The 11,227-nt window shown below is 44.3% G+C and overlaps 1 protein-coding gene across 1 annotated transcript; it reads right to left on the bottom strand.

The window, feature by feature from the left end:
* Nucleotides 1-5,207: 5,207 nt before the first annotated feature.
* Nucleotides 5,208-7,104, bottom strand: LOC134911570 (uncharacterized). Its single transcript, XM_063919710.1, has 4 exons — nucleotides 6,907-7,104; nucleotides 6,603-6,761; nucleotides 5,617-6,169; nucleotides 5,208-5,452 (listed from the first exon to the last, which is right to left on the bottom strand). The coding sequence occupies exons 1-3, from the start codon at nucleotides 7,089-7,091 to the stop codon at nucleotides 5,857-5,859; spliced, it is 657 nt and encodes a 218-aa protein (XP_063775780.1). The 5' UTR covers nucleotides 7,092-7,104; the 3' UTR covers nucleotides 5,208-5,452; nucleotides 5,617-5,856.
* Between the last annotated feature and the right edge of the window lie 4,123 nt (nucleotides 7,105-11,227).

Raw genomic sequence — 11,227 nt, 5'->3', positions numbered from 1 at the left:
GTTTCCTCACAGCCTAAGAAAACGCCACATTATCAGATGCAGTCCTTTCGTTCGCATAAAGCCAAGAGAGTGTGGGGATCTTCCTTTCTTACCAGAGGTAAGGGCAAGGGGAAAAAGCTGCCAGCCACAGCTAGTTCCCAGGAGCAGAAGTCCTCCCCGGCCTCTACAAAATCCACCGCATGACGCTGGGGCTCCGCTGAGGGAGTCCGCCCCAGTGGGGGCATGTCTTCGACTTTTCAGCCACATCTGGGTTCAATCACAGGTGGATCCCTGGGCAATAGAAATTGTTTCCCAGGGTTACAAGCTGGAATTCGAAGAGGTGCCTCCTCGCCGGTTTTTCAAATCGGCCCTGCCGGCTTCTCCCCCAGAGAGGGAGATAGTGTTAGAAGCTATTCAAAAATTGTGTCTTCAACAAGTGGTGGTCAAAGTCCCCCTGCAGCAGCAGGGGATGGGGTATTACTCAACCCTGTTTGTAGTCCCGAAACCGGACGGTTCGGTCAGGCTCATTTTGAATTTAAAATCCTTAAACCTATACTTAAAAAGGTTCATGTTCAAGATGGAGTCGCTCAGAGCGGTTATCGCCAGCCTGGAAGGGGGGGGGGATTATATGGTGTCCCTGGACATAAAGGATGCGTACCTTCATGTCCCCATATATCCGCCTCATCAGGCGTTCCTGAGGTTTGCTGTACAGGATTGTCATTACCAATTTCAGACGTTACCGTTTGGGCTTTCCACGGAGCCGAGGATTTTCACCAAGGTAATGGCGGAAATGATGGTGCTCCTGCACAAGCAGGGGGTCACAATTATCCCGTACTTGGATGATCTCCTAATAAAAGCGAGATCGAGAGAATAGTTGCTGGACAGCGTATCACTCTCCCTGAGGGTGTTGCAACAGCACGGCTGGATTCTCAATATTCCGAAGTCACAGTTGATTCCAACGACTCGTTTGCCCTTCTTAGGCATGATTCTGGATACAGACCAGAAAAGGGTTTATCTTCCGATGGAAAAGGCCCAAGAACTCATGTCTTTGATCAGGGAACTATTGAAGCCAACGAGGGTGTCGGTGCATCACTGCACTCAAGTTCTGGGAAAGATGGTGGCGACTTACGAGGCCATTCCATTCGGCAGGTTCCATTCGAGAACTTTTCAGTGGGACCTTCTGGACAAGTGGTCCGAGTCACATCTACAGATTCATCAGATGATCACCCTGTCCCCCAGGGCCAGGGTATCTCTCCTGTGGTGGCTTCAAAGTGCTCACCTTCTGGAGGGTCGCAGGTTCGGCATTCAGGACTGGATTCTGGTAACCACGGATGCGAGCCTCCGAGGTTGGGGTGCAGTCACACAGGGAAGAAACTTCCAGGGTCTCTGGTCAAGCCAGGAGGGTTGTCTTCACATCAACGTCCTGGAGTTGAGGGCCATATACAACGCCCTGCGTCAAGCGGAGCAGTTGCTTCGCGACCTACCGGTTCTGATCCAGTCAGACAACATCACCGCAGTGGCGCATGTAAACCGCCTAGGTGGAACAAAGAGCAGAGTGGCAATGGCGGAAGCCACCAGGATTCTTCGCTGGGCGGAAAATCATGTAAGCGCCCTGACAGCAGTCTTCATTCCGAGAGTGGACAACTGGGAAGCCGACTTCCTCAGCAGACATGATCTACAGATGTAGCCACCTTTATCTTGAGTGGCCGCGGCGGTTGTCCCGTTCGACCATACGCAGCGTACTGTGGCGTAGCGAGGCGCGCCTAGCCACAGAGAGGCTATCTAATCGCACGGAGACAGACATTTGACGTTTGGCGTTACCTTTACGTGTAATACCTGCGATCAGCCACCAGATGTCGCTTTTTACAATCACCACTGCGCATGCGTGTGGTCTCCCGTAAAATACAATACTGACATACATAATAAGGACTACTTTACTAAGGCGTCTCATTACGCTGCATACAGCAAATACTGTACTCATTACGCTGCATTATTTAATACAGTACTGTATATACAGTACGACACCGACGCAAATACAGTAGTACAGCATACAGTATATGATCCATCTACAATACTTTATGAATACTGTATGTGAGCGTCCAAGTCCCGCAGACAAAACACAGTACTGTAAAACCAGTAGTGTACACTGTCGCAAATGGATGTGTGTTACAAGTTCACTATTGCCTCTCAAGATTAGGAATTTTCTACAGTATGTTATCGTCCTAATCCCGTAGCCATTACAGCATAATCAAAACCAACGGATTTATACATTTGTCTGCGGCGAAGTGGTGAAGTGTTTCGCTTCCTATACTCAGAGTCCAGGGTTCGATTCCTTAAGTACGAATGCATGTTACTGTAGTTTTTTTCAGACACTTTATTATTTTTTTTATTCACATACTGTAAACCAGGGCATACAGTAGCTGCATGAGCGGTTCTATGCGATCGAGTCCGGTGTACCATAATGTGCAGGTTCTATGCAGGTTAAGGTACTATGCTCCGTACACAGTACACATACAATTCTGTAGCTGGGCAGACTGAATAGAAATGGCTACCACCTATGACTCCTTGCCCCACAGAGGCCCTAGGCTACGGAGCAAGTAATAGTCCAGATTGTACAGACTATGGGGCAATGCTGAAGGAGCGTCACAATCCCCTAGCTAAAATACACAGTATGCATATTATGGTACACCGGACTCGATGACATACTGTAGCACACTGGCAAAATGGCCGCCGCCCCTGAACCCTTGTGCAGGTTATGGGGCAATGCTGAAGGAGCGTCACAATCCCCTAGCCAAAATACACAGGGGAGGGATAAGCCACTGTAGGATTGCATACAGTATTACGGTACACCGGACTCAATCGCATAGCACACTGTCAAAACGACCACTACCCATGAACCCCCACCTCCTGAACCCCCACCTCGTGGCATGCAGCAGTTGGGTATGGAATGAGAAATGGCATAAGCTGTGCAGGCTACGGGGCGATGCTGAAGGAGCGTCACAATCCCCTAGCCAAAATACACAGAGATACTGTAAGCGAGGTCTATGCACATTACAGTACTGTACGTTACACCGGGCTCGGTCGCATAGCAAACTGACAAAACACAAGTTTTACAGTACATACAGTAAAGCAGGCCAAAGCTGCAGGAGAGTTTCTACTGTAAAGGTTCTATGCACCGTACGGTAATGTACACATACCTGTACAATTCTATAGCAGGGCAGACTCAATTGAAATGGCTACCGCCTGTGACTCCTACAGTAGCTCCTAGGAGGCACTCAGCTATGGAGCAAATAACAGCACAGATTTTGCAGGCTACGGGGCAATGCTGAAGGAGCGTCACAATCCCCTAGCTACAATACACAGGGGTGATAGAGATAATCGAGTGGCTGGAGGGGGGTCCCCTTGATTTAAGGGGCCCCCACTCCTCCAGGGTACTCCGGCCAGGTGTGACTAGTTGGGTATTTAATTCCATGGCCGCAGGGACCGGTATAAAAGTCTCCCCCGGCTGTGCATTATCTGTCCAGCTAGTGGAGCCCAGTGCTGATTCAAAAAATATGGGGAACCCCTACGCTTTTTTTGTCCCCCTTATTTTTTGCACCAGGACCAGGCGCAGAGCCCGGTGCTGGTTCTAAAAAGATGGGGGATCCCGTGTCCATTTTTTCCGTATTCCTTCCGGAATTCGACTGCAATTGCATATACAGTACTGTACCCCTTAATGTCACTGCTTACAGTATACAGTATTTAGACATGAGCTTGTGTACAGTATCTGTCATGAGGTGCTTTTTTCACTGACACTATAACTTTTTTCTATTGTGATATACTGTACAGAGGCGGCAAACTAGCCAAACGGGAATAATCAGCTTCTGCAGAATAAAATGAGATGCTACAGTACATGCCTATATTCTGTGAGTGACTGCGGCTCTATGAAATTAAATCAGAAAATTTAAATATGAAATGCATTACTAATGTGTGGCATTACTGTACTGTATGTGTATAAGGTGTACTACAATATTTTCTGGTGTAACATAAGGAAAGGGCACTACTGCATGGTCTAATGCAGTGGTTCTCAAACTTGGTCCTCAGGACCCCACACAGTGCATGTTTTGCAGGTAAACCAGCAAGTGCACAGATGTATTCATTACTAACTGACACATTTTAGAAGGTCCATACAGTAGGTGGAGCTAATTTTTTCACTTGTGATTCTGTGAGACCTGCAAAACCTGCACTGTGTGGGGTCCTGAGGACTGAGTTTGAGAACCTGTGGTCTAATGTAAATAAAGATGAATGTGGTGGGGTGTAATGTGAATAAGGGGCATTACTGTTAGGAGTAATGTGGTACTATGATATGATGTCATGAGAATAAGAGACACCACTGCATGATATAATGTGAATAAAGTTGCAGTACTGTGTTGTGTCATTTCATCTTCGGGTATTATTGTGTTACCATGCCCCTTCCCAGCAAGAACATACTGTACACTGTTTTGGGCTGGCACTAAATGTGCACATTGTTCTTATTTAGATTATAGGGGGTAGGAGCGCCAAAATGGGTGATGGTGCTGGGAAAGGGGTGCAGGGTTAGAGGCAGAACTACGTAGCATCTGTGCAAGAGGGCATCAGCCAAAATCTAGCCTAGGGCATCATGTTGGTCAGGTTTGGCTCTGATAATACTGTATACTGTACTCTTACTGTACTTTGCATTCAATACAGATACTGTTTGCACACAGGTTTTACATGAATCATTGGCAATGCTGCAGGAGTGTCTCATTAGGCAATCTAAAATATACCACGACTATGGGTGGGGATACAGTAGGGAAGTTCTGTCACCATAAGCTGTCTGCTGTGTATAGCATATTTCCATCTGAGATGCATTTGTGTGTTTGTAATAAGAAAAAAACATTTTACTGTACATTTAGTGGATACAGTATTTCTCCCCCATAATGACGTATCATACTGTACAGGTACCCTCATGTACTGTACCGTACCATACTGTAAAATTGAATATTTATTGGAAAAACATCAATATTAATGTAAAAATAAAGTATTACAACATCCGATTCCATGTACTGCACTGATCAAAATGTACAGTACTCTTATTCAGGACTTATAAAACTGAAAATAACTGTTCATACAGTACACATCAATAACATTACTACTGTATAATATTCTACATTAGTTTATGCAATAATCAGACAAAGGCAATTTTATCATTTTTTTTAATAATGCACCAATTTAAAATTTTAAACAGAAAATACAGAACTACATATTTGTGGCTTGACCATTTCTTTCAACTACAACAGGTAATACTTTATACAGGTGATTTATATAATTATTACAATGTTCAGGTGTGAGTACTTCTAGCCAAAATTTCTTTATCCCATCCACCAGTTGCTGTTTTGTTGTTGGCTTTGCAACACTCCTAACGTACCTCTTCAATTGAGCCCACACTAATTCGATTGGGTTCATGTCTGGTGATCTATATAAAAATAAAAAAAAAGCGTATAGAAAAAATTAATTACATTACAGTAAATAGAGAAAATTAAACATACAATATTGTACTGTTTATTAAACAAAAATTTTTTTTACAGTACTAGAGTGCTATCCAAAATTTTACTTGTACACTGTTGAAAGAATACTCACTCTGGTGGTGTGCGTTCCCAATTCATACCTTTCTCTTCCATAAATTTGGCTGAGGCGGAGTGTTTAGGATCATTGTCTTGGAATATCCTATGGTGAGTTGGGTAATATTTATTCACAAATGGCACCATACATTTCTCTACTATTGTTTCTTGGAAATATTTCTTATCCATGATTCCTACAGAAATCAAAAAATGTTGTTCATTAATAAGCAACTCCTTTTATTGTGCAGTTACACGTACTCTACAGTACAACATGTATTTTTACAGAACACAGGCACAGAATAAAGTATAGTACTGTACCTTCGAAAAATAATAGGGGACCAGCTCCTAATCGTGATATGCCTCCCCATACATGGACTTTCAATGGATGCTTTGGGCGTGGTTTTAAAGAGATATGGTTACGTTTCCTGAATGACATTCTGGAGAACCGCTCAAGGGCAACAGACGATTCATCTGTGAAAATGACATCATCAAATGTTTCACCACTCTCAATCCATCGCCGTGCCTGTTCCACTCTCTTTTCTTTATTCACATCTCTTATCATTGGAGATATCCTGTGAAGAGCCAAAAATAATGAAATCAGATACAGTTATGAAATTACAGATTTACAGATTACTGTATATACAGTAGACTGTATGTGCAGTATACTGTATTATATACCTACTGTATACATTAAACTGTACATACAGTACATTAAGTTACATACAGAGTAATATATATATACATACTGTACATACACACAAACACACACACACAGTATACAGTATGTAATCATCACAATAAGCCGGCAATGCTTCATTGCTGTCTCTGAGTGCCTATACAGTAGGTATCTCTTTTGGGATAGAATATATACAGTATATACACACATACTGTATATAGTATAAAGTACACACTCTGTATAATGATTTATGGCATTATTATATCACGTATCAAGGGATTATTAACAGTGCATTTACTGTATGGTTTATACTGCTTTCAGTATTTTACCTTGTTGCGCCAAAGGTCCATCCCATTTTCCGTCGCATCCTTCTGATGCTGGTGGCCGATATGTCCAGGTCATACTTGGAATGGAGAATTCGTTTTATTTGCAGAGCAGTACGCTCATCATCCTCACGAGTTAGTTCCTCCACAATTTGTTGCACTCTCCTACAGTACAATACAGTATGAAAAATATGAATTCATGAACAGCACAATCACAGTTACAATTGATGAAGTTTTTATTTTATTTCAAAAAAATTGTTTATGGTATAAAGCAAGTCATTTAAACATTACAGTAGTGTACAGTACGTACCATGTGCATTTTGTAGGAAATACAAATCTGGGCGTTGTTCTCTCGAATGCATGATAGCGCACCGTTTCTAAAGTGACTATAATGCCACTTTCCTTGAGCCATGCATGGATCTCTTTGATGGTTTTATTTTCTTTTTTCATGTTGGCGATTATCTTGCTCATCGTTTTGTTGATAGTTACTGGCATGTTGTCCAACTATAATTCCTGTATGGAGAGAAAACATTTGTGAATACTGTAGTCTAAAATTTACACATCTGAAAATGCATAAGAGTTTTATGATAGAAGTTAATACTGTACATGTTTACTATCCAGTACCTGATGTTCAAATTTAAGTATTGTATACTGTACAGTACTGAAAATACAACTTCAGTGTTATGGACTGCAATTAGTTTCCTGTATGAAACAGATACAGTACAGTAAATAACCCTCCTTGGAAGTGCATGGGCCCTGTGAGACTTACAGTAGTGTACAGCATAAGGGTCGACTGACATGATGTACAAGCATTACATACAGTACATGTCAGTACTGTATGTAAATTCTTCAATTATTGCCTAACAACAATGCTGCTTACTGTATATTAAATACTGTAGGCCTAGAAATGTGCATCTCAATATAGTAGTTAAAAACACAGGGGCCTATGTGGATAAGCGAGTTCTATGCACACTAAAAATGGCCACCGACCGTGAACCCCCAGCACGTGGCAGCGCTCGTATATGTAGTGAGATACAGTATGGCATACATTTCACAGTTCAGGGGGCAATGCTGAAGGAGCGTCACAATCCCCTAGCTCAATTACATTGGGATAAGCGAGGTCTATGCACATTACGGTATACCGAGCTGGATCGCTTAGCAACCTGACAAAATGGCCGCCGACCGTGAACTCCCAGCACGTGGCAGCGCTCGGATATGTAGTGAGATACAATATGGCATACATTTCACAGTTCAGGGGGCAATGCTGAAGGAGCGTCACAATCCCCTAGCTCAATTACATTGGGATAAGCGAGGTCTATGCACATTACGGTATACCGAGCTGGATCGCTTAGCAACCTGACAACATGGCCGCCGACCGTGAACTCCCAGCACGTGGCAGCGCTCGGATATGTAGTGAGATACAATATGGCATACATTTCACAGTTCAGGGGGCAATGCTGAAGGAGCGTCACAATCCCCTAGCTCAATTGCATTGGGATAAGCGAGGTCTATGCACATTACGGTATACCGAGCTGGATCGCTTAGCAACCTGACAAAATGGCCGCCGACCGTGAACTCCCAGCACGTGGCAGCGCTCGGATATGGAGTGAGAGATGGTATACATTTTAAAATACACCGGGATAAGTTGTACAGGCCATGGAGCAATGCACAGGGACATTCATCATTTACGTACAGTATATAAATAATTGTAAACCGTAAATGAAAGAATTACCGGTCAAATACTGTATGACGAAACTGTGTCAATAAGCTGGAACAGTATGGCCTGTGAAGAAGTTTTCGAAGGCAGAAACGGAGAGCAAATTACAGTATCAGGAGATTTCTGAAAGGTCGGAGAAGATCCACACAGCAAGTCTGCTTACGAGGAAACAGCTTTGCAAAGTGGGTAGCGGGGCGGTGACTGAGACGCTCTTTTATTCACATTCACACAAAAGGAATTCTTACCGCTGTGATTGGTGCCAATATAGGCGCATTCATCCTTACACCAATCACAGAGCATACTGTACTTTTGAATGTGAATAAAAGAGCGTCTCAGTCACCGCCCGCTACCCACTTTGCAAATCTGTTTCCTCGTAGGCAGACTTGCTGTGTGGATCTTCTCCGACCTTTCAGAAATCTCCTGATAATTTGCTCTCCGTTTCTGCCTTCGAAAACTTCTTCACAGGCCATACTGTTCCAGCTCATTGACACAGTTTCGTCATACAGTATTTGACCGGTAATTCTTTCATTTACGGTTTACAATTATTTATATACTGTACGTAAATGATGAATGTCCCTGTGCATTGCTCCATGGCCTGTACAACTTATCCCGGTGTATTTTAAAATGTATACCATCTCTCACTCCATATCCGAGCGCTGCCACGTGCTGGGAGTTCACGGTCGGCGGCCATTTTGTCAGGTTGCTAAGCGATCCAGCTCGGTATACCGTAATGTGCATAGACCTCGCTTATCCCAATGTAATTGAGCTAGGGGATTGTGACGCTCCTTCAGCATTGCCCCCTGAACTGTGAAATGTATGCCATATTGTATCTCACTACATATCCGAGCGCTGCCACGTGCTGGGAGTTCACGGTCGGCGGCCATTTTGTCAGGTTGCTAAGCGATCCAGCTCGGTATACCGTAATGTGCATAGACCTCGCTTATCCCAATGTAATTGAGCTAGGGGATTGTGACGCTCCTTCAGCATTGCCCCCTGAACTGTGAAATGTATGCCATATTGTATCTCACTCCATATCCGAGCGCTGCCACGTGCTGGGAGTTCACGGTCGGCGGCCATTTTGTCAGGTTGCTAAGCGATCCAGCTCGGTATACCGTAATGTGCATAGACCTCGCTTATCCCAATGTAATTGAGCTAGGGGATTGTGACGCTCCTTCAGCATTGCCCCCTGAACTGTGAAATGTATGCCATATTGTATCTCACTACATACTGTATCCGAGCGCTGCCACGTGCTGGGAGTTCACGGTCGGCGGCCATGTTGTCAGGTTGCTAAGCGATCCAGCTCAGTATACCGTAATGTGCATAGACCTCGCTTATCCCAATGTAATTGAGCTAGGGGATTGTGACGCTCCTTCAGCATTGCCCCCTGAACTGTGAAATGTATGCCATATTGTATCTCCATATCCGAGCGCTGCCACGTGCTGGGAGTTCACGGTCGGCGGCCATTTTGTCAGGTTGCTAAGCGATCCAGCTCGGTATACCGTAATGTGCATAGACCTCGCTTATCCCAATGTAATTGAGCTAGGGGATTGTGACGCTCCTTCAGCATTGCCCCCTGAACTGTGAAATGTATGCCATATTGTATCTCACTACATATCCGAGCGCTGCCACGTGCTGGGAGTTCACGGTCGGCGGCCATGTTGTCAGGTTGCTAAGCGATCCAGCTCGGTATACCGTAATGTGCATAGACCTCGCTTATCCCAATGTAATTGAGCTAGGGGATTGTGACGCTCCTTCAGCATTGCCCCCTGAACTGTGAAATGTATGCCATACTGTATCTCACTACATATACGAGCGCTGCCACGTGCTGGGGGTTCACGGTCGGTGGCCATTTTTAGTGTGCATAGAACTCGCTTATCCACATAGGCCCCTGTGTTTTTAACTACTATATTGAGATGCACATTTCTAGGCCTACAGTATTTAATATACAGTAAGCAGCATTGTTGTTAGGCAATAATTGAAGAATTTACATACAGTACTGACATGTACTGTATGTAATGCTTGTACATCATGTCAGTCGACCCTTATGCTGTACACTACTGTAAGTCTCACAGGGCCCATGCACTTCCAAGGAGGGTTATTTACTGTACTGTATCTGTTTCATTCAGGAAACTAATTGCAGTCCATAACACTAATATTAAGCCCACTCCATTATCCACTCCTCCCCTGTGTATTAAACACCCCCTACCACCCTGGAAGTCATGTACCAGGGCCCCTTCATTCAGCACAATGCCCCCTTCTACAGTTTAGTGTTCTCCTTCCTGCCCCATCTGTGCAGTAAAGGAATAATTAGCAGAAATTATTTCTCCAGGTCCTACTGTACATACTGAGCGAAAGATAGAACCCCCCCTATCCCCCGCGGAGCATCAAAGCTGCCGCTGATAGCTCCCCCCACCCCTTCCGCTGGTGAGTGGGTAGGGGCCCCAGTGCATTGCTGTGTCCAGGGGCCCACACTGCTGTTAAGATGGCTCTAGTAATTGAGCTAGGGGATTGTGACGCTCCTTCAGCATTGCCCCTGGACTGTACCATACTGTATCTCACTCCATATCCAAGCGCTGCCACGTGCTGGGAGTTCACGGTCGGTGGCCATTTTGTCAGGTTGCTAAGCGATCCAGCTCGGTATAACGTAATGTACATAGACCTTGCTTATCCCGGTGTACTACAGGTATGTGCAGTAGTACTGAATGATTGCTATCACTTGTGGTGAAACACCTATCTTATCAAATACAGTAACTACTGTACAGTATAGTTGTTCGCACAGGTGATGGTAATCATACTGTATATTTAAACTGAAGTCCGTAACAGAGCATTCTGTCCCTCCTGCAGAGGTTCTTGTTGGGAGGCACAGGGAAAAAAGGCAAATACTGTACAGTATTTGCACTTTACTGTTGTGCAC

Source organism: Pseudophryne corroboree, chromosome 4 (assembly GCF_028390025.1).
Source record: "Pseudophryne corroboree isolate aPseCor3 chromosome 4, aPseCor3.hap2, whole genome shotgun sequence".
NCBI classification, from domain to species: domain Eukaryota; kingdom Metazoa; phylum Chordata; class Amphibia; order Anura; family Myobatrachidae; genus Pseudophryne; species Pseudophryne corroboree.
This window is presented reverse-complemented; position numbering and strand designations above follow the sequence as displayed.